This window comes from Chionomys nivalis, chromosome 9 (assembly GCF_950005125.1).
Source record: "Chionomys nivalis chromosome 9, mChiNiv1.1, whole genome shotgun sequence".
NCBI lineage: Eukaryota > Metazoa > Chordata > Mammalia > Rodentia > Cricetidae > Chionomys > Chionomys nivalis.
The window spans coordinates 25,011,415-25,035,569 of NC_080094.1; the positions used below are offsets into that span (position 1 = coordinate 25,011,415).

Sequence of the window (24,155 nt, forward strand, 5' to 3'; positions counted from 1 at the left end):
AAGCCTCGGGGTGTGGGTGTGGAGGGAATGCCCCACACCAGGCTCCCCAGTCTGGGAGCTTGGACAGGACACCCACGATGGAATAGTTCTGGGACAGAGTAGCTTCTTTTTCGTGGAACCTCAAAGGGACAGGAGGCATTCGTTCCTGGGACCCCAGCCCCCCCCCCCCGCCCCCACTCTCCCTGCAGAGGCACTCACGGGCTTCATGATCCAGGTGATTCCGGGGTTCTTGCGGAACTCCTCCACAAACAGATGGTACTCGCAGGGCATCTCGAAGGTTTTGGGGAAGAAGTCGCACTTGGCTGCCTCCACCTTCCCTGCCTCGCGCTCCAGCTGCTTCCTGAAGCGCTTGAGGTTCTTCACCATGTAGTTCTTCCTGGTAAGCTGAGCAGCAGGGGACAGGGCAGATGTGAGCCACCTGCTCCCTGCCTTGCCCACGTCTTTTTAGAAACAATATTTCATTACCTTTATTTATGGGGGGGCGGGCAGCTAAAACGAGAGAAAGAGGACGTGATGACCCCCTTTCTGAGCTTTTCCTCTGCAGTCAGTTTCCATTTCCCCAGAAACAGGACATTTTCCTTACTAGCAGTAAGTTTCTTTCCGCCATGTACCAGAGTGAAAAGAGTGTTGGGGACCACTCTGACCCCAGCCAGCCAACAGTTGCTTCTCTAACCATGCATCAAGACAAGGTCCCTATTAATAGTTGCCTCCCTACTTGTGCACCAAGGCTGGGGTTTCTGCTACAACCACTTCTGTGTTTATGGACAGAAACAACTACCCAAACCCTACAACAGAAGGGACACACAGAAACCTTAAGATCAATAGAAGGACTGACATAGTGGCCCTTTAGTCTCAGAGGCAGATGGATCTCTGTGAGTTCGAGACCAGCCAGGTCTACATAGTGAGTTCCAGGACAGCTGAGGCTACATAGAGAAATCCTGTCTCAAAAACAAACAAACAAACAAAAGATCAATAGAAGAGTAGAGAGAGTTATCAAGATGTGGGTACCTGAACCCTAGAAAAAAACCCAAGCTCCCTTAGAGTCGACACCCAGCTCAGGGCCCCTCTCTGTCTAGAGAGCTCTGACATTTGTCAATAAGCTTCACTTTTGTTTTGAGCCCTTTTCCAGTATAGTGATCATTTAACTGATAGAACCCACTAGTATCAGAGGTCAGAAAGCAACCTCTGGGAGTCAGTCTCTCCTTCTACTTTGTAGGTCTTGGGGACTGAATTCGGGTCCTCAGGCTTGGCCACAAAAGGCTTTATCCGCTGTATCCTGCCCACCTCTCGATCCCAGCCTCCACTATCAGCCCCTCAGAATAGCAGGGACAATCAAAGGACCCCAACAGACAGCCTGCTGGTCTAGCACCATTCTCACGTCTTGGGCCTGGAAGCTGAGGCTCACCTCATAGTGGTTCCGGAAGTGGCTGATCCGCACGTGCTCATCCATGTAGGTGTGGTCAAAGTTCTCGCGCAGCCAGCTGACGTCACACCAGTAGAAATCCCACTCACCTTCGCTGCAGTGCGAAGACACAGGTCAGACCCGAGGACTGAGGATTTCTGGGGTCTCACAGCACATGAGTGGGTGGAGGGGGGGAGTGCTGGCCACAGGAACTGACTTCCCTGAGGCACCAGCAGACGCAGCCACCATGTGCCCAGAGTGCCTTATATAACTTCTCAATAGACTGGTCGGTCACACCTGCTCCATCCCAACCATTTCCTAAGATGCAGGGACACCCTGCACCCCAAAGGTCCATCCATCGCACTCACTGCTGCCTCTTCAGGCTGCGTTACAGGGTGGCAGAAGAATAATCCACCCTCTCTGCCCCTGCCCTGCTACCTTACTTTGGATGTTGATTGTCCCCGAAGGCTGGAGTGTTAAAAGCCTGTGGCAATAACGGGAGGTGGAGGAGTCCTTTAGGGACAGGTCCAGAAGAAGGATATTGGTTTATGCTCCTGACTAGCTCTTGACTTCTGGCTTCAGGCTTTGCTTCCTGGTTACCATGAATTCCCACCATGCTGTTCTGCCTTGCTATAGGCCTAAGAGGAAAGGTCCAACTGATTGATCATGGGCCAAGACCTCCAGAAACAAATAAACCTTTAAAAAGAAAAGCGGGGGTGTCTCTCTATGTAGAGCTGACTGGCTTTGAACTCACAAAGATCCTCTTGCCTCCACCTCCCTAGTGCTGGGATTAAAGGTGTGTGCCACTACTCCTATCATCCCTTCCCATTCTGGCATAATTTCCAGTTAAGTTGATTGCCTTGAAGATATTTTGGAAACTATGGAAACCTAACTAAATGTCCTCCTCCTGCTTTTTTTTTTCTATTAAAGCCAAGTAGGCTGAGTTTTGAAAAATTCCTTGAGCGAAATAAAAAGCAGTGAGGAGGTGGCTACCTAGAGTGAGGAACAGAGCCAGTCCTGACCTTGACCAAGTCAGGAAGAGCGTCTCCCAAAGGCCTGCACTGTCTCTTTCATCCCAGCGCCTACAGGTTACAAGGACAGGGAGAAGCCATGAGAGCCTTCTTTGGCAGATGGCACAATGAGTTCTCAATGTGTGAGCAAAAATGACCGCAGCTGACTGCTGACACACAGTGACCTTGACATGGGTGTTTCCGGGCTGATGTCCCAGCATCATAAGGACAAACCAATCTTGTGTGGCTACGGTGAACCCTGACCTGCATGCAGGAGCTGGCAGCCAAATGTCCGAGTAGCTGAGTGCTGAGGCTTCTGTAGAACAAGGGGAACAGTGGCCGACAAGTTCCGTTGGGTGTGTCACAGTTTCCAGCAGCTAAGGAGATTGCTTCTTAATTCCTCTCAGCTGTGGGATGGACACCTCTCCTGGATCCCAATCCTGCATAGGAACTCGGCCTTCAGGAGTGCAGGGGTAGGGTGGAAGTCTTCCGTCTCTTGTAGGGGACACTGTGTGGGAATGTCTCTGAGGACCCCAAATTTCCAACAAGCTCCAAATGACTTTTTAAAAGTTTAATAGCCACATTCTTGCTCTTAATTGAATGTTAAGTAAGAAAATAACACACACTGAGGCAAGCTAGTAATCACTGTCACCCGATGCAAAAGGCTGGCGCATCTCTAGGGAAATCCCAAAGAAGTCACGTGGGCTAGGATACAGCTGGCCTGGGGCTGGGGTGGCACTGTCAGGAACTACCCATCTCCACGGGTCAGGGAAGCACACAGGGAGGGCCAGCAGGATGGAGGAAGTAATGGGGATTTGAGCAAAGTACAATGAGTACCATCGGGAAATTTACTATTTGGGATGCTAATTTAAAAAGTTTAATAAAATTTTCCACTTCCAAGTTTTGTTCTGAGTGTCTTTTTTTTTTTTTTTTTTTTTTGAATTTTTCGAGACAGGGTTTCTCCGTGGCATTTGGTTCGTGTCCTGGAACTAGCTCTTCTAGACCAGGCTGGCCTCGAACTCACAGAGATCCGCCTGCCTCTGCCTCCCGAGTGTCTTTTTAAACAGGCTAAGGGGGTGAATAGATGTTTCTGTAAAGATCTGCTCATGACCCACATGCGCAGGAAAAATGTGTTATCATTAATCACCAAAATACGAAAAGGCAGCATGGCATCCCAGGAAACACATACCTGGAGGGCAAAGTTTTGAGTGGCTAATGATGAGCCCCGGCAAGGGTGTGGAAAACTGGGTTATATTTGTTGCTGCTGGAAATGTGAAGTGGGGGCCACTTCAGAGGATTCTACTGCTTCCTCAAGAATTTAAGTGCGAAGTTACCACAAGACCCAACAATTCCACCTGCAGGTCTTTCTTCCAGGGGAAAGGAAAACATATCCACTCAAAACTTGTGCATGAACGTTCACAGACTTTATTTATAATAATGTTAGTGTGGAAACAGACCAAATGCCCTTCTGCTAATGAAGAGATAAGGACAATATGGTACGAAATGGAATATAATCCAGCCAAAATAGGGGCAGGGGTGGATAGTCTGATGTGTAGCCTAGAATGCACAAGGCCCTGGGTTCCACCTCAAGCAATGAGGATAGAGATAAGGTACTGATAGAAATGAATCCATGCTTGCCATGGCTGCACCTTTGGAACAAGAAGAAGACCAGACAAATGGCGCAAAGTGTCTCGTACCTGTAATCCTGACACTCAAGAGGACCACTGAGAGTTTTAGGTCAGCTTAGGCTACATAGAGAATATCAGGCTAGCCAATCAGCTAGCCAAGACTACCAACAAGAAGCTGACTCAGGAGGGAAGGAGGGAGGACCGGAGGGACTGGGAGGAAGGAAGGAAAGGAAGATGATGATAAAGGGTAATTGTGCAGCTCCATTTATGAGGTGTTGAGTGGAACAGATTGAAGTGGAGGTTGGGGCTGCAGGGAAAGGAACATGGGGTAACTCCTGGAAGGCGGGGCTTCTTTGGGGGAAGAGGAAAATGTTCTGGGATGGGACAGTGAGAATTACACAATGTTATGAGCATAAAAGACAGGAATTGAGCTAAGGCTGGTGTGCAGGCCTGGAGCCCCAGCACTCAGAAGGTGGAGGCAGGAGGATTAGGAGTTCAAGGCCATCCTCAGCTACGTAGTGAGGCTCAGGATGGCCTGGGCTATAAGAAAAAAAAAAGAGGGGGTGGAATTGGTTTTTTGTTGTTTTTGTTTTGAGACAGAGTCTCACTGTGTAGACCAGGCTGGCCTTGAACTCACAGAGCACAGCTGAAATTGTTTTTTTTTTTTTTCTTAAGGTTTATTTTCTGACAGGTGAAATTACCTTCCAATAAAAAGGGGAGAGATAAGGAAGGGGCTAGCAAAAAAGTAACCAGTAGATCTTTCAAAGTGTGCTGTCACTGTGATGGCTGCCCGAGGTCTGGGAAGACTCTGGGAGATCTTTCAAAGTGTGCTGTCTCCTGGGATTGTGTTCACCAGAAAATAGCAATGGGTTTCAGAAACACGAGGGTATGAATGGGCAAAGTGATCAGCACCTCATCACTCCCAGAATCCTCTGGGGTCTGTGTGAATGACCATTGTCCATTTGCTCATCTGTGTGTGTGGAGGCTGTCTCCAGGGAGCCAGGGAGAGGCAGTGGTGGCCAGGTAGGGAGGGACATTGACAAAGCACCTGGCCAGCTGTTGCCAGCACTCCAGTAAGCTTGATCAGCAACAGGTTTCACATCCTCTTCCTCAGCAGGAAGCGAGGGAAGGGACACGACTGGCCATATCTGATCTAAATCTGAACACACAGGCTGATTCTGACCGAGATCTAATTTTGTTTGTAACTCTGCCAAGGGCTTGGGTTCACAGAGGATGAAGAGATGCAGAGGCCCTGGCCTGTGGGCTCTTCCTGATTGTACAGCTCCTGAGGCAGCCAGTCTAGGATCAGCCGTTGAGGGTGACTCGCACAGTGTTAGCTTCAGATGTCCGGCCACCTGACCAGAGAAGAGGCTGGGAGGGAGAGGGAGGGACCCAAGGACATACAGCAAATGGGGACAGCGTCCTTTTCTCTGAACCACCTTCCAGCCCCTTTACTCCCCTCCAGCTTGTCCCCTAACTCCCTGGCTCATCCTACAATACCACAGTGCCCCTGGTTCCAGGGAAGGAAAGGCCATTCTGTCCCCAGGATGATTATGAGATGGCCAAGGCACACTCATGGCAGCTGCTGTGGGAGCCAGCCATGATAAGCTAACTATGAACAGAGCACCCAAAGGAAGTGCTTTACTTCCAACCATTATCACCTGCCAAGAGTAGGACTCAGCGTGAGTCTCAGTAATTTACTCTGAAGCAATACCTGGTTGCAGGAAGAACCACAAACTGAGATTGCCCGAGCACCACCCAGAAACAGACCATCCAAAAGAAATGCCTAACATTCCAACTGTTGTAGATAGGATCACCTGCTAGCACACTCACCACGACACCCCTAGACAAATGTCAGCCAGTCAGGGGTCTTGAACCTCAGAAACCCTTCACTCCCACATTTACTACTATAAAAACCCAACTCTAACTGAGCTCAGGGCACTCTGTTTATTCCAATACATTGGACATGCAGAGAGACTAAATTTGCAAACTTGCAAAAAATAAAAGCTCTTTGTTTTTACATATGGGACTCAGTCTCCTTGCTGGTTTTGGGGGGACTTCGCAGATCGGGGCATAACAGCTGCCACCACCAGCTTCATTAGCACTGAATAATAATGAGAGGGCCGCCTGGATGCATCTTGCCATGGGCAGGTGACCATTCCCAGTGGGCTGATTTAGTGGGAGCCCATCTCCTGCCGCACTGAAGCTCTGGGCTTCCGAGTCCTTGCTCTTGTCTTCCCTTGCTCATGGAGAGGCTGCTGGGATTGGAAGGACACAAGCCGAGATCCTGAAGACAAGGCATTAGGCACACACCCTGCTCAATGGTTTTCTGTGCAGAGTGCTCTCAAAATGGCATTTACTCTGTGTCCCAGTTTCTTGTTAGTGAAATGGGAATTATAATAGTGCTAGCCTGGAAGATTTGAGGTGGAAGATCCGTGGTATGGTTAAGAGATGGTTTGTGTTAAGTTCTCCAGGGCGCCCAGGAGGCTTAGTGACTGGGACACAATGAATTACTTGTTGGGTGCCTTGACATGGTTGAGATCACGCTTATCTCACCTCATGCTGCCACTGCTGTTTGAAAGCAACCGTAAAGCTCTGCCTCAGTCATGAAGATGTGGCTTCCCTCAGAGGAGAGCAGGATGGAAAGATGGGAGGAGCTGGGCTCCACGTTGTGTGTGGAGGGGGACCCTGCCATCTCTGAACTTTCATGTCAGGAACTTCCACCTGCCAACGACTCCTGTCGGTCTCTGTGACACACACTCCAGCCCCAGCCTTCAGTGACTGCACCTACTGCCACGTGCCATGTTTTGTTGTCTCTGTCACAGTCCCCAGAGTCTGACAGTCAGGCACTCATTCTAAGTCGCAGAGTAGTTAGCAGCAGGGGAAGAGCACTCCTTGGCCAGGCTGGTCCCTGGTGAGCCTGTCAGCTGGTCTATGTGATCACATTCCCTGTTTCTGCTGAGAGTGATAAGTCACTGGCTGGGCAGAAATCTGTTGTAGGAGGCTGCTCAACCCCGATATAATCACACATAAACCATATTATTTGCAATACTGTTTGGCCAATAGCTTAAGCATATTTCTGGCTAACTTATATCCTAAACTAACCCATCTCCATTAATCTGTGTATTGCCACGTGGCTGTGGTTTACCAGGTAAAATTCTGGCATCTGTCTCCCACAGGGCTACATGGCTTCTCTCCAACTCTGCCTCCTCTCTCCAAGTATTCAATTTAGTTTGTAAAAATTAAATAAATAAATAAACTCTTTAAAGAGACAGAGTACAGACAGTCATAGATTAAAGGAGTAAAGAAAAGAAAATAAATATTAAACTTGTAGAAAAAGTAATAGAGTAAGAAAAATAAGCCACATAAAGATGGAAAATACACAGAGAGTCTAGATTATGTATATCATTGTGTGTACAAGGAGCTAAGTACAGAGAGACATTTCATTGTATGGGCTGCTAAAGGTTTCTTGACTTCAAATTTTGAGTCTAAGGATATATTGCTTTGGAAAAGAGGTTCTTCTTTTGTTTCCACAGAGGATGAGAACCTGTGGAATTCTTCCAGACTAATGTGGTTTGATGGATGAAAATTCCCTGAAAGGTAATTGTGAACACCCCCAAAAATTACTTCACCCAACAAAAAGCAGGAAGCAATTTGGAGAGAACTATACCCAAATTCGCTAAATGTTTGTCTATAAACATTTCTTTAAATTTAAAGGGGAATATGCTTTAGAGATTTGCATTAGTATAGATCTTGCTCTATTGAAACAAATTTTAGGTCAATCTTATCATATGAATATTTCTGCTCTTGATTAAGGTATTGTGATTGTGCAGTTCATCTAAAAATATAATGGATAATTAAGAAATACAGGTTAATAGATAGTCATCTAAATAGTCAAGCTTGTAGTCATATTAGTTAGGTTTTCTAGATATATAGAGATATATTTCAGTTGGATAGGTATTCTTCAGGTCTTTCAAAGGCTACAGAATATGGCATTTAAAATGTTTTAAGAGCGGGGCTGGAGAGATGGCTCAGGAGTTAAGAGCATTGCCTGCTCTTCCAAAGGTCCCAGTAACCACATGGTGGTTCACAACCATCTGTAATGGGGTCTGGTGCCCTCTTCTAGCCTGCAGGCATACACACAGACAGAATATTGTATAATAAATAAATAAATATTTTTAAAAAGAAGAAAAAAATTTTTAAGAGCCTAAGACTTCTCATGACAATGAGACATCTGCTACTGGCAGCACCGATTACTCTAAGATGAAGATGGGCATCAAAAAGGTTCCTCATGGAGTTTGCTAGCTAGCAACTGCTCTTGCCTGGACTACTTGATGTTATGCTGTGTGAACTGGACATGCAGGACCCACAGAGAAATGATTGCTGAACTTGCCTAAAAAGTGAGACCATCTCTCAGGGTTCTTGCTTCAGGAAAGAGTCTGCAGACATTCTGCAGGACACAGAAGGAAGTGACTGACAAACTGCCAATAGAGACACAACAGATATTCAAATTTCCTGCTTCATGGAAAGTCTGCTGGATGCTATGGGCCTGTAGGCTAAGATTGGATGCCCCAACAGTACAGAAGAAGTTTGGGTGACTATCCAGGCAGCGAGATGTCTTTGTCAATTCTAGAGTTTTGGAAGTTGCTTACAATGCACTTCCTGTTTACTTAGGTAATATTTTATCCTTCTGGAGTCTTTGATGGAGTTGAAGAATAGATAGTTATAATTATAATTTTCCTTAGTTATAATAAAAGATAAAATAGATATAATTATTGTAACTATAATTCTTGCTTGATACCTGTTTTGTTATATGTAATTTTACTATGTTAAAATTAAAACCTTCTTTTTCATTTAGACAGAAAAGGGGAGGTGATGTGGGATTCCTCTCTGTATGCTGTGATTACCATTGATTAATAAAGAAACTGCTTTGGCCTATCGCAAGGCAGAAAAGAGAAAACTAAACCGAATTCTGGGAGAAAAAAGGTGGAGTTAGTGAGAAGCCATGTAGCTCCGCCAGAGACAGACCTGGACAGAAACTTGCTGTTAAGCCACAGCCACATGGTGATACACAGATTAATAGAAAAAGGTTAAATTAAGATGTAAGAGCTAGCCAATAAGAAGCTAGAGCTAATAGGCCAAGCAGTGATTTAATTAATACAGTGTGGTTATTTTGGGCTGAGCAGCCTGGAACAAACAAGTGGCCTCCTCCTATGGAAGTCACCCAGAACTGGGCTGGAATCCTACAGGGACATTTGCATGCTGTGTTAGTTTTCTCTTTGCCAGACCCAAAATATTAGACAAGAAGGAATTTAAGGAAGGAAGGAAGGAAGGAGTTGGAGGGGATACAAACCATCAGAGTGATAGGAGCATGTTGGTCAATTCCCTGCAGTCAGAAAGCAGGGAGGAATGAATGCTGGTACCCAGCTGTCTTTCTCTTCTTTAAATTCAGTTCAACCTGGGGCCACGCCCCCTCCCCTTCCCATGATTCTGCCTACTGTTAAAATGGAACATCCCACCTTGATTAACCTAATCTACAAATGCCCTCACAAACACGTGGGGTCCACGCCACCTTGACTGAAGTTCAGAGAGTTTATGCCTACTCTTGCTGTTTCAAAGTTATTGACAAGAAGTCTGACTTAAGGAGCAGCTACAAACAAGATATCCTGATCTAGGGTGTGGTTACCTGGTGTTTGGGATATTAAGATGGTCCATGGAAGTAGATCCGCTCCACCTTGACCAAAGGTCAGAGAATTCAAACCTATTCCTGCTCCTTCAAGGATGTGACAGGAGGTTTGACCCAAGGTGTGGCTGCCTGCAGGATGCTTGGTCTAAGGTGTGGTTGTTGCATGTTCTGCCCAAACAACAGAATGCTTAACTAAAGGAATAGATGTCTCAAGTATTGAAGCAACTAACTGTTCTGTTTGTCCTTTGTGTCATGTTAAAGCAGTCTTTGCCTTCTTCCCCCTTTTTGGGATGGTCGTATATAAGCATATGGAAAATAAACACAGGTGGATTGAGTATTTGCTGGATTACCCTCCCGGTTCTCTGTATTTCTTTCTTACCTCTGTTCCTCTTACCTAGTTTTTCTAATCCACATGTCCCAACCCTGGAACGTGTTAACCCCAGCAAGGCTGGACCCCAACATAAATATACCTAGTGACTTTTCCCTATAGATGATTCTAGGTCCTGTCAAGTGGACAATTGGTAATCATCGCACATGCCACAGTGTCTTAAGCAATTGGCTAGCACCTGGAAAGGTATCACACCATACTAGATGCTAGTAGGGCTTCAATGCAATAGTGATGATGTCAACAATGCATGCAACACACTGTGTTGCTAAAGAAACCTCACATTACTTTAGGGCAAGTCCTGGGATCTACCAAGGAGCTACTAAGAGGAAGACAAAAGGATCCCAGGGCCTGAGAGACCAGGGAAGAAAGGCTGAGTGGAGGGAGGAGAGGGCATCTTACTCTTTCACTTCTACCCATCCAGGCCTGTGGCGCAGAACGTCCATGAGAGTGTTCATGAGTGTGGTCTTGAAGCGGATTAACGTTCTTGGCTCTCTGCAACAAAGACAGCAAAAAACATGCTTAAGACTGTGACTTTCCTAGGATTCCCCCAAGGATTGGGACAAAAGGGAGGAAAAAAAGCCATGTTCTACCTGCAGCTGCCACAACCAGACTCTTACCAGAGCCTGTGCTGCAGCTCAGACTCAACACCACAACCTGTCAACACTCAGACTAGCCAAACTGAACTCTGAGCATCTCTGAGCTTTGAAAATCAGGAAGCTAAGCATATGGTGCCAGCCTGTAATCCAAGAGGCTGAGGCTGAGAATTCAAGGTCACCTAGATTTCAGTGCAAACCTATAATCCAAGAGGCTAAGGCCAAGAATTCAAAGCCACCTGGATTTCAGTGCAAGCCTGTAATTCAGGAGGCTGAGGCTACAAGTTCAAGGCCACTTTGGTTTCACAGTGAGTTCCAGGACAGCCTGGAGTACAAAGTGAGAGTTTATATCAAAATAACAGTAACAATAATAATAATGGCTAGAAAGATGGCTCGTGATTAAAGCACTGGCTTCTTTTCCAGAGGAGCCAGGTTCAACTCCCAGCACACACATGGCAGCTTACAACCATCTATAACTCCATTCCCAGGGGATCCCAGGGTCTTCTCTGGCCTCTGTGGGTGCCAGACATGTGCAGGGTACACATACATTCAGACATAATACCCATGCACATAAAATAAATAATAAAAATAGTAAGTCAGGCATAGTGGCTCACGCTTGTGATCTTAGTACTTGGGAGGTAGAGGAAGAAGGATCAGTTGAAGGTCATCTTTGGCTAAATAGGCTGATGCCAGCATAGGCTACATGAGATCTTTTTTAAAAAAATAAAAATAAAATGATAAAACAAAAACCAAACATTTTTCAAGTCCCTACTATGTGCTAGGCAAGGTCTGGCTGCCTCACATGTGCTGTAACTAATTCTTATATCACATGGTAAGTGTTTGCAGATCCCTTTCCCAGGCTTTCAGCTGGGGAGATGGAGCAGATGTACTTTTCCCTATTCCTCCTACTAATGCAACTAAAAACCCAAAACATGTGTAAAACAAATGTAAGAAGACGAATGGTACACAAGGAGGCCAGTTAGGGACCTCGGAGCAAAGGGATGGCGCTAGGGACTTCCCCAGCTTCCTTTCTGCCTCTCTGTGTTCCAGATGTGGCGATGGAAAAGCCAGCCAATAGGCATCCAGAAATGCTAATGACCATCGACCCTAAACGACCTTCAAAAGGAGCCTGTTCTCTCCAGCTTAGGGAAGCCCAAAACCGAACAGCCTTCCACAGCAGAATATATAATAACGGCTCCACTCTAGTAAAAGACCAAGAGGACACCTGTTGTCTACCTCCGCGGGGGCCGACAGAGGCAAAGTGGGGCGTCCTCCCTTCTCATGAGGCTGCATACATGGACTCCAACACTGGCTCTGTCACTGGATGGTGCAGAGGAGGAGAAATGCAAGGCTGAGGCATTCATCTGCCTCAGGCAGTGAAGAGTCCCCATTGTCCCCTATCAAAGGAAGCCAAGGGTTGGGGGAGCCTGAGCTTCAACTCCATGCAGGTGTGAGATTGCCCCTCCAACTCTGGGCTAATGTTAAAGGGCACAATTACCAATCAATACCACTGAAAACAGTGTACTGAATCAAGAAAACGATCTATCAGCAAGGCTGACCAAAAGCAGACACTACAGGTGGGATGACACGGAGGCGGGGCTACCTCCGATCCTGCAGACACCAAGCCCACCGCGAGAGCCTGCTAGTCCTCTGCACAGCGACACATGGCAGATGAGATGACATGACACAGTCCTTGAAAATTCCAGATCACCACAGCTCTCCCGGTGTGGCACACATTTCAGTAGCTGTATACCTAGAGAAATTGAATCCATTGTGTGAAAACACCCCCAAAAGATGTCTCTGGGCCCAGGGGGTTTCCCTGGAGAACGGATTCCCTGGGACATCAAAGCAGCCTCCGTTCTGCACTGTCTTCCAAAAAGAGGAAGAGGGGAGAGGACCTCCAGACCATCTAGTGTAGCCTGAGAGTGAAATCAGACACGGACAGTTAACAAACAAAGCTACGAGCAAGGGGCTGAGGAGCTAGCCACAGAGCGCTTGCTTAGAATGTGGAGGCCCCGGGTTACATTTCCATCACCACACAAATAGACACACATATGTATGTTCATAAACTTACACAGGCAAAGGAAATTCAGTAATACAAAAACAAAAATCAAAAACAAAGAACTATACCCCATAACCAAGTGGAGCATTTCCAGCAGGCAAAGCTGGCTCAGTGTTAGGAAATCTGATATATTTATCACAGTAACAGACTCAAGAAGCTAAACCACATGATCATAATCAATTAAAGCAGAAAAAGCATTCCCGTTATTCGACCTCTAAATAAACAAATTAATATCATCAATTCTAGACTGTTTTGGAGTACAGGGAGCAGATGGACAGACAAACCATAACTGATGTATTTTGATCCCCTAGGATCACAGGTTATGAGTGTCCCTGGGAGTTTCCTTCCAGCTCTGTTTCAGGGGACATGATCTTCCCCTTTCCAGCTAATCATCTTTATGGAGAGATTTTCTCCTAATTCTCTAACAGAACAACAGATTGAATGAACATAGTTTTAGATATGCATGGTGGTGCATGCCTTTGATCCCAACACTAGGCAGGCAGAGGCAGGGGAATCTCTTTAATTATGAAGGCAGCCTGGTCTACATAATGAATACCAGGACAACCAGGGCTGCTTAGCCCCTGTCTCAAAAAAATTTTTTTTTCCTTGAAACAGGATCTCAAATAGGTGAGGTTGGCCTTGAAAACAATTGTTTTGCCGGGCGGTGGTGGCGCACGCCTTTAATCCCAGCACTTGGGAGGCAGAGGCAGGTGGATCTCTGTGAGTTCGAGACCAGCCTGGTCTACAAGAGCTAGTTCCAGGACAGGTTCCAAAACCACAGAGAAACCCTGTCTCGAAAAACCAAAAAAAAAAACAATTGTTTTTGGGTCTCTGTGACTCGAAGGCTAGAGCTGCAGCAGGCACTCCGTGCACATGAGGAATCAACACAACCCTAAAGCTCTGGCATCAAACCTCTGCAGCCACACTCTGGACACGTCATCCCATGAGGGAAAGAAATGCAGTTGGCTGTTGTGTTTCTTGTAGGCAAACAAGACATGTTTCTAATTGACAGGTGCCCTGGTACGAACAGCTGGATGGGTCCTGTTGACTGAAGTGCTCATGGCTTTGTCAGGGTAGGGTAGGGACGCCAAGTCCAGGGTCAAGACCTGGAACAGGATTAAGAAGTTCTGCATGTGGGCTGGAGAGATGGCTTAGCGGTTAAGAGCACTGACTGCTCTGTTCTTCCAGAGGTCCTGAGTTCAATTCCCAGCAACCACAAGCACCCTTAATGAAATCTGGTGCTCTCTTCTGGCCTGCATACAGGTAGAACACTGTATACATAATAAATAAGTATTGAAAAAAAGTAAAGGAAAAAAAAGAAGCTCTGGATGTAAGAGAGAGACTTGACTTGGATGAGATAGTACCAACCATATGGAGAGAGAGCCCCCAGAGAGTTGCCTGAAGTCACCACACCAACCATAGGAACCTCAGTGAACAGTAAGCACCAAACCCCTCCATACCCCAAAAATCTCCAGTAAAGAGTATTGCTCTCCTGCTTGGTCCAGGTGGGTTGGTCTTAAGGCAGACTGGTAGGTGCTGATCTCTGAGCCCAGGCTGTCATGCATGCTGAGTGTAGAGGGGAGGGATCAGTGTATCCTGCAAGCATCGAGTTTACAGGACTGGTTTCCAAGTCCAACCAACCCTGCCCCACGTGTGCAGGATTCCCAGCAGGGCACTTGGCTCTTCAGAGTGTCCGGTTTCTCCATCTGCACAGCGAACACATTGGCAGGATCTGCACCAAGGGTGGTGGTGAGATTTTGATGACACAGCACAGGGAGTGGTGGGGTGGCCCAGGGGCTGACTTCCAATAGCTGTTCAACAACTGTTTACTATGGTCACTAGGGCTACAATCATAATCATTAAACTAAATAATGGCGAGACGGCCAGGTGTCACGGAGCTCACCTGTGATCCCATTGTGAGTTCAAGGTCAGCTGAACCACAATGGAAGAGCTCTAACTCACAAAGATAATGTGGGAAGGATAAAGACAGAAAGATTAAGGAGGAGATAGAAAGAAGTGGAGGAGAGAGAGAGGGCAGGAAAGAGGGCCAGTCCCGTGTGTACTGATTGGGTAAGAACACTCACCGTTCTTTTCCTTTTGACAATCCATGGCCCTTGAAACTTTGATTCTGTAGAGAGAAAAGAAAAATGATGTAACTGGTTTTGCACACCCACCTACCTTCCTGTTTAACCTAGTTCAGAGAGTGAGACTCTCAAATTACCACACTCAATGGGGTGTAGGTTTTCAGGCATGAGCATCCAGCCTGGCTGTTCTCCCTCATCGTCTCTGCCCAGAAATCAGGGCAGAACTTACCTGCTTACCAAGAAATGACTTCTCCATCACTGAAGAATTGTACCATAGGCAAGATTGCTGTATGAAGGTCTGCTCATCGGTGTTTCAAATGCCAACCCAAAGCCCAGCCTGAGAGCTCCTCTGACTCCGTGGGGAGAGTCTGGACCTTCTATTCTGTGTTTTGATTGTACACAAGATCTAGGAGGGGACTGTTTAAGGTTTTTTTTTTTAAACTCTTTGTTCTTTGGAGGCCTGCCACCCAGCTCCCAGATAAATACACAGAGACTTATTCTTACTTTTGAATGCCTAGCCTTACCTTGGCTTGTTCCTAGCCAGTTTTTTTTTTTAAATTATCCCATTTATTTTTTTGCCTCTGGGCTTTCATCTTTCTCTGTTTTATATGTCTTTCTCTACATCTTATTCCATTGCTGGCTGGGTGACTGGCCCCTGGTGTCCTCCTTTCCTCCGCTTTTTGCTCCTCCCTCCTCTCTTCCCCTTCTATTTCTTCTCTCTAGCTGGCAGTCCCGCTTATCCCTCTCCTGCCTCGCTATTGGCCGTTCATCTCTTTATTGGATCAATCAGGTGTTTTAGGCAGGCAAAGTAACACAGCGTCACAGAGTTAAACAAATAAAACAGAAAAGAATGCAACATATCTTTGCATCATTAAACAAATACGCCACGGCATAAATGAAATATAACACATCTTCAACTAATATTCCACCACAGACTGTGCCCACTTCTCAGAGTGATTTCCTTACCTCCCAAAAGACCTCCCCAGTCCTCTATGGATAGGGGTGTGGTTTAGCTCTAACCAAGTTCCAAAAAGATTGACCCCAGTCCTGGTTGGATGGCTCCCTGAGGCATGGATGAATATAGGGAACACACTGTCCTGTTCAGGATGACATCTTCAGGGCGGATGGGCTTTTCTGTTGCCCTCTAACACAGTACCACAGATGTAGTGGCTATGCATGCATTATCAAATTGTTTCTGTGGGTGGATAGTCTGTCCACAGCTTAACTGAACGGTTTGCACATGTCTTACACGGCCAAATCAGGTGCCTCCCCAAGAGATGGCTCTCTTTTGGAATAGGAGGTTTCTTCTACTCTCAGACACATGGTGGGTACAAGTCAGTTGCTTGGGGTCCTAGGCCAGAGGTCCCTGGCAATTCATTCATTAGCTGGGACTTGCTCCCAAGTCTCTAAAGACATGGATGTCTGTTTTAGAATATTATTTTAACTATATAAAGATGTGTTACATTTGTTTTTGCTGCAGAATCTTACTTTAACTGTGTAAAGGTGTGTTACTTTTGTTTATGCTGCATTTGTTTAGTTATGTAAAGATGTGTTGTGTTTGTTTCAACTTGTCTGCCTAAGACACCTGATTGGTCCATAAAGAACTGAATGGATAGGCAGGAAAAGAATAGGCGGGGCCAGCAGGGAGAGAAAATAAATAGGAGAAGGACTCTAGACTCAAGAGAGGTAAGAAGGAGAGAAGGAGGGAGAGAATGAGAGAGAGAATGAGGGACACACCCGGGGTAAGAAGCCAGGCAGACACCAGCAAGACAGACAGACAGAGAGAAACAGATATACAGAAGTGAGAAATGTAATAAGCCCCAATGCAAAAGGTAGATAAAAGAAACAGGTTAATTTAAGTTAAAAGAGCTAGCCAGAAATGTGTCTAAGCTAGGCCGAGCATTCAAAACTAATAATAAGTCTCTGTGTCATGATTTGGGAGCTGGCTGGTGGCTCTAAAAGAAAAAGCCTGGTACTGATGTCTGTTTGCACCCAGGTTCCCTCCAGAGCGCTTGTGGTACTGCTAAACTTTCCCCTCCACATAGCTCTGATGAGTCTATAACCTAACAGGATCACAGGAGGAGCTTGTCACCATTTCACAGGCTCTGCCCACACTCTGGGTTCATCAAGGAATGGTTATCTTTGGGATCATCTTGGTGTTCTGATTACCACTCAGTCATACCCTTTAAAGGGGCCAGAGTAAGGGCACTGCTTTACCAAACTAGTGAACCCCAAAAGCAAGTAAAATTATAATTCAGTCTCACTGCAGTCCCTACAACACAGCCAGTGTGCTTCAAACTATCCTAATCTTTTTGTTTGCTTGCTTTGGTGTTTCAAGCCAGAGTTTCACTGGGTAGCCCTGGCTGTCCTCGAATTAACTCAGCTGATCAGACTGACCTCAAACCCATGAGATCCACCTGTCTCTGATAGAAGAAAGACATCATGTAATCTTCCTCTACAACTAAGAAAAGTCGAGGAGGCCAGGCGCGTGTCAGGGATGTCCTTGAATGGAGGCCCAGAGAGGCCATTGTGTGAAGCGTGAAGGAGAAGCCTGGCTTGCCTTAGAGAGCCCGAGACGTTGGAAATGCCAAAATTGTGGGATACTTGCGGATGAAAGCTGCTAATAGGGGATGGAACCAGCCCAAGAGAAAGTGTGCTGTAGTCAATAGAACTGAAAGGAGCTGCAGATCTGAAGAACGTTTTGACATCAGACATGAAAATGCAGAGTTTGGAGTTTGTCCAGCTGGTTTTCGGTTTTGCTTTGGTCCAATGTTTCCTCACTCTGCTCCCTTCCCTATGTTTTGGAATGGTAATGTATATCCTGTGCATTATATGTTGAAAGTATGTGATCTATTTTTTGATTTTGATTTTATAGGGAGTTACAGTTAAGAGATTGCATGAATCTCAGAAAGACTTTGAAAATTGGACTTTAAAATATTGTTAGACTGTGATAGACTATGGGGACTTTTGAAGTTGGACTAAATGCATTTTGCTTTATGTTATCATTACAAGCTTGTGGAGGTCAGGGAGTAGAATGTAGTTGAATGTAATTGCCTCCCATAAACTCATCGGGAACGACACTATTGGAAGGCGTGGCTTTGTTGGAGTAGGCATGGCCTTGTTGGAGGAAGTGTGTCACTCTGGGGGTGGGCTTTGAGGTCTCATACATGCTCAAGTAGTGTCCAGTATCTCAGTCCACTTCTGTTGTTGTGGAAGTTTCAGAATGACCACTGTGAGGAAGATGGACTTTACAGCAAAAGGAGACTGGAAGCCAACGAGGAGGGCAGCCATTAGATGCCAGAGCTGCCATGAAATAGCCTCTGCCAGGAATACAGCTCTGCATGGTGCCCTAATCCACGCCCCACTTCACACTTCTGACCACTAGGCTTGTTGGATAACATACTGTCCAAGCCAGTAGACTTATGGTAGCTCGTTACCACAGCCACTGAAGCAGATACAAACAGAAGCAAAACTGACTAATGTATGCTACCTGCAGTCAGCACCCTCGCTAAACTATCAATGGAAGCAGCTTGTAGATTCCCTCATTTTGTCTATGTACATACATGCTATCTATGAACAAAGACAAATTTGCTCCTTCTTTTCCACGTCTATGTCTTCTGTTTATTTTTGCTGCGGTGGCTAAATGCTAATCTAGTGCTGGCTATAAGTTTTTAGTGCAAACATCTTTACCTTAGGTCTGGCCTTAAGGGACATTTCCTGTTTCAACTTTTAAAAAATGATATTGGGGAAGCCATCAAGATGGCTCCATGGGCAAAGGTGCTTGCAGCCAAGCCTGACTCTCTGCGTTCAATCCTGGAGACCCACATGGTGGAGAGAGAGAATGGACTCCTGCAACTTGTCCTCTGGCCTCCACGCATGGGCTGTGGAACACATATGCACACTCACATAAATTAAAAATGTAATAAAATTTTGTTTTTAAAGAACAATGCTACTGTAAATTCTTATAATTGCCCTGTACCAAAAAGGGTAAATGATGGAGGTGGGTCTGTATCTATCTGTTGCTTTTATTGGTTAACTAATAAAAAAAACTGCTTGGCCCATTTGATAGGCCAACCCTTAGGTGGGCGGAGTAAACAGAACAAAATGCTGGGAGAAAGAAGCCAAGTCAGGCAGTCACCATGATTCTCCCACTCCAGACAGATGCAGGTTAAGATCTTTTCTGGTAAGCCAGCTCGTGGTGCTACACAGAATATTAGAAATGGGTTAGGTCAATATGTAAGAGCTAGCCAATAAGAGGTTAAAACTAATGGGCCAAGCAGTGTTTAAAAAAATAACAGTTTCCGTGTAATTTTTTTTTTTTTTTTTTTTTTTTTTTTGGTTTTTTGAGACAGGGTTTCTCTGTGGTTTTGGAGCCTGTCCTGGAACTAGCTCTTGTAGACCAGGATGGTCTCAAACTCACAGAGATCCGCCTGCCTCTGCCTCCCAAGTGCTGGGATTAAAGGCGTGCGCCACCACCGCCCGGCTCCCGTGTAATTATTTAAGGTGTAAAGCTAGCCGGGTGGCAGGACACAGCCCGGCTGCTCCTCCCTCACAACAGGTAAATTTTCTGCTATTCCCTAGTTTTTCAAGAACAAGTATTTCATTTAATTTTTTTACTTAAGGCATCCTTTTTTACATCACTATGGAAATCTATAAAATTCCCTGACCACATCTTTCACTGATAATTATTATGCTATTCAGCCATCGCGGTCATCAAGTTCCGGTTTTTCAGAGATGTTTGACATTCCCTTCTGCCTGACACCGCAAGAACTGTATGTGTCAAATACACACACGGTGTGTGTGAGGTGCATACATGCATTTTTCTGTGTAAGAGTGCCTGACCTTGTAGCATATGTAGAGTTGGAGGGCTGTCTCAGTCCTGAGTGTCAGTCTTCACCTTCCACCTCGTTTGGGACAAGGTCCCTTTTGTTGTTCACTGTCCTGTATGCCAGGCAAGCTGGCCTTCAAGTTTTCAAGGCTCTCCTGTCCCCACCTCCCATCTCACCCGAGGAGTTGGGATTACAGAAGTGTGCTACCATGCCCAGCTTCATCTTGGTTCTGGGCCTTCTAACTCAGGGGTTCACAATTTCACAGACAGCATCCCTCCCACTGAGCCACCTGCCTGGCCATAAACTGTACATGCGATGTCAGTGTCCTTGCTTGCCTTCCCAGAGAGCATAAGGACCCATCCAAGGTTAAGGATTCTCAGAAGAGACTGGCTTTTGTATCTTTTGGGAATAGCAAATGGCTTATCAGGACCACATCATTTGTAGGTGACAGCATATCCAAGTGACAAGCAAGCAGAGGAAGATGGGAGTGAGGCTTGTGGAGCTCCGCACAGTCCCCGGGTGCCTCAATCTCCCAGCCCGTCTCTGTGTCCATGTTTCCCATGTTGCACAGGCACCCTAGGGCCTCAGGTGAGGGCGAGTAGCTAGGTGGCTCCCTCCATCAAAGGTAAATCTATTCTAGTGAATACCTTCGCTGGGGTGGGACCCTCTGGAGGGTCTGGGACTCAGAAAGAACCCGCAGTTTCGATTATTGGCCCCACTCTATTTGTGATACAATCCACCTCCGCCCCAAGGGGCACGAAGAAACAATGGCGTAGGAGAGATTTCTTTTCTTTTCCTGCCAGGCGGTAGTGACGCACACTTTTAATCCCAGCACTCGGGAGGCAGAGGCAGGTGAATCTCTGTGAGTTCAAGGCCAACCTGGCCTACAAGAGTTAGTTCCAGGGGACAGGTTCCAAAGGTACAGAAGAGAAACCAAAAAAAAAAAAAAAAAAAAAAACAAAAATAGAAAAAAAGTTCTTATGGATTTCTCTTTTACCACCAAGTTTCCCCCAATGTGTGTGTATATGTGTGTTGTGTGCATTTCTGAAAATATCTTTCCTTGCATGCAGTGGGTCTCTCTGCCTTCATTACACCCCAAAGGGCAGAGAGGGTTAGGGAGCTGACTCTTATCCCCATCAACCAACCGACATTTCTGTACTGGCTCCCCAGACATGGGCCCTATCACCGTTACCTCTGTGCTCATTCGCCAGCGCAGGGTCTTACCGCACTTGTCTTTCTGATCAAGGACAAAGATCCAGTCCTACTGTAGAAGGGCCACATGGCACCTTTACACTGATAGAGGGAGGACGGGGGATAACCAGGTGGAACACCTTACGCCTAATAAAAACCCAACTCCCATAGGAGTTGAGGGTCTTCCCACCTCTGGGGCCTCTTCCTCTGTCCCGGGACTCTATGATGCTTGCCAATAAACGTTTCTTTTGCTTTGCTATCAGAGCACTTCCTGCCTTGTAATTCTTTAATTCACAGAGAAAATTACTCCATCTGCTAGTTGATATCAAAATAATTCATGTAAGAGAGTTATTGACAACCACTCTAATTAAGCCAATTAAATGTTTTAAGTATTTTTTATTAATAACCAGACCAAAAATGAGATTGTGACTATTGCTGCCCAAGCTCCAGGGTACAGTGTTTTTAAAGGCAAAACCCACAAAGACATAATTTGCGTCAAAGTTAGATGAGGGTCAAAGTAACCTTGAAACGTTCATTCCTGGAAGAGCACAGTAATTATTTTAGACATAACATGCCAATTATTTTTGACTTATATAGTTCCTAGTTATTTTAGTTTGCTTTAATTATTTTGATTAATACAACTGAACCAGGGTCAAAGCCATGGAAATCTCAAATAATGCTGCCAAGGCAGACATGACCACTGTGGGGGTCGGGGGTAGAAGGCCTGTGAACTAAGTAAACAAAATGGAGTTAGAACAAGACAATGTTGCCTTAATCGTTTCACTATCAAAAGAGAACAGGATTTATGGGAAAGGCTACTGCCACAGACATTTGTTTTACTTCTGTTAATGACACTTTAATAGCGAGATGTCTCTAATGTGTGTGTTAAAAGAGTGTTACTTTAGGAGGTGAATCATGATGACAGCATAGTGGAGGTGGAGAGAACCATTGTAAACCCACAAAATTCAAAGAGGAGGCTTTATTGGATATGGGAAACGAAAACAGAGGAGTCAGAGTAGCGCCCCAGTTTCTAACAGCTAACTCAAGAGAGATAGCTGTGTGCGGTCTCTGCTTGGCGCTGGGGTACAGGGCTACAGGGAACAAGTTGATCCTGGAATCTAGAAGGAAAGACGTGAGCTAAACAAATGTTAGACGGAGTAATGAATCCTGGCAGGAGTAGTAAACTCATGGCACTCTGCTGGCAGACAGAGTCACTTTCTGTTCTGCGGGGGAAAGAATCGGAGGTGGCATTCCGAAGAGTTGAAACACTAAAGAAGCAGCAGGTTGGGACCAGAGTGCTGGGTTCTAGGGCGACTCGTTTCCCTTCTTTCGGATCTCATTTTTCTTGATCTTAAAATCAGGATTGGCTTGTCGGTTCCTATAATGCAAGAGCTTGTCTAATTTGAGGCTCAGATAGAATTGGGATTGGAAAAGCCACTAATGAAGATTTGATGGACGGACGGACGGACGAACAGACAGGCAAGAATCTCTAAAGGTTTCTTTAAGTCAGGATAATATGTAGGGGCCACAGAAGACGTTGGGTACATTTTTGATTCTAGACTCAGTAAATTTCCGGACAGCATTCCAGTCTCGCAGAGCATGCGCTGAAGTTCCTGTGGCGCACGGCGTGTCGGGCTTGTAGTCTTTAGAGAGATGAGGGTATTCTTTCCTCCCCACCCCCACCCAACCTTTCTGTTCTAAATCCCTCCGCGATTTTCCTTCCTCTAAGGACATCAAAAGCATCGAATTGGTGTCACTCTTACCTTCTGTCGCGACATGACACGGGCCCAAACCAAACCGCCACCGGCGCCCGGGAGAGCGTGTGCGTCTCGTTACCACGACAACGAAGGGAAGCGTCCGAATCCGCCACTCTGATTGGATGATATTAGGCCACGCCTCTAGGCAGTAGCGGCTGTCTCTACCTCGGGCTCTTTGAAGTGGTGCCTAACCTTTTGCTCCTAAGCCCCAGCCACTGTTCTACTTAGGATACACTGCCCGCCGCCGCACCTACTGTCCAACCAGCTTCACTCCCCACGATCTTCACTCCCTGCATCTGAAAAATGGTCACGTTTCAGAAAATGCGGTCCTCCGATCTTACTGAAGGAAGTTTCCTTACCAGGTTCAGCCCAAAACACTCAGTCATTTTCTTTTTTAATATGGGTTTGGATTTGTTGTTATTTGAAACAGGGTTTCACATTACCCAGGTTAGCCTCAAACTCACTTCATAACCAAAGATGACCTTGAACTCGGAGATATACCTCTACGTCTGACTCCCTCACAATTTCTAACACTTAAGCACCCAGCGACAGTGGCATTTACTTGGGAAGTAAAGGTAGGAGGATTCAAAGGCATCCTGGGTTAGAAAGTGAGTTTAAAGTCAGCCAGTGTGACATAAAACCCTGCTTCAAAAACAAAATTAAGCTATTTATAATCTTGGGTTTTGTGTGTGATGTTAGGGAGGGAGCCTAGGGCCTCTTGTATAATAGACAAGTACTCTACAGCTGAGATATATCCCAGACAGAAAATAATTTCTTTTCTTTTAAAGACAGCGTCTCAATGTGTAGTCCTGGCTGTCCGAGAATGCATCATGTCAACCAGGCTTGCCCCAAACTCTGCCTCCTCTGTGTCCACCTCCCAAGGATGGGATCAAAGGTGTAAGTGCCATTGGTCAGGTCATATAATAATAATTAATCCTTAAGTACCAATTGCATGCCAGAGCTAACCCACATGCCTGCTGCAGCTCCATGATTGACTGCCCACTGCACCCTGTCCAGCTCAAGTTATTCTCTGCTTGAGCACTTGGAGCACACATTCCGTCACCTCCCCACCCAAGGGCAGCCTTCCCGAGCTCCTCCAGCCCACTCTGTGGCCCTGTTCTTCCCATGCAGTCTGCACCCTGTTTCCAGTTGGTGGCTTGACCTTTATTTCCCATCCCCACCTTCTGCATACACCGTACTGAAAGCACTTTCTCCTCTTCTGCCCTAACCTCAACTTGTACCTTATCTCATTCTGGAAAAAGTTCACACCCAAAAAATTCACAATGTCCCCCAAATGGAAACAAACTGAATGTCTATTAAGAGTCAAATTAGTGACAATTATTACTAGATACATACAATCGAACATTACTCGGTCATGAAGAGGCATGGAGTGCTGAAACACACTGATGTGTCAATGAACCTGAAAAGTATGCTAAGGGAAAGAAGGTCATAAAATGTGTGTGGGGTACCAAACAACTCTCACAAAACGTTAAGAAAAAGAAGGCCCCACCCTGGCTTCTACAAA

At 45.9% G+C, this 24,155-nt stretch overlaps 1 protein-coding gene across 2 annotated transcripts in view; it reads right to left on the reverse strand.

The window, feature by feature from the left end:
* Window positions 1-22,681, reverse strand: part of Ttll9 (tubulin tyrosine ligase like 9) — a 45,435-nt gene extending 22,754 nt beyond the window's left edge. For both annotated transcript variants that reach the window (XM_057780884.1, XM_057780883.1), the window contains exons 1-5: window positions 22,637-22,681; window positions 14,854-14,897; window positions 10,514-10,606; window positions 1,406-1,517; window positions 199-384 (exon numbers count right to left, since the gene is read on the reverse strand). In XM_057780884.1, the coding sequence (XP_057636867.1) occupies window positions 199-384; window positions 1,406-1,517; window positions 10,514-10,606; window positions 14,854-14,897; window positions 22,637-22,651 (450 nt within the window). In that variant the 5' untranslated portion in view covers window positions 22,652-22,681. The remainder of the gene's footprint in view (window positions 1-198; window positions 385-1,405; window positions 1,518-10,513; window positions 10,607-14,853; window positions 14,898-22,636) is intronic.
* Between the last annotated feature and the right edge of the window lie 1,474 nt (window positions 22,682-24,155).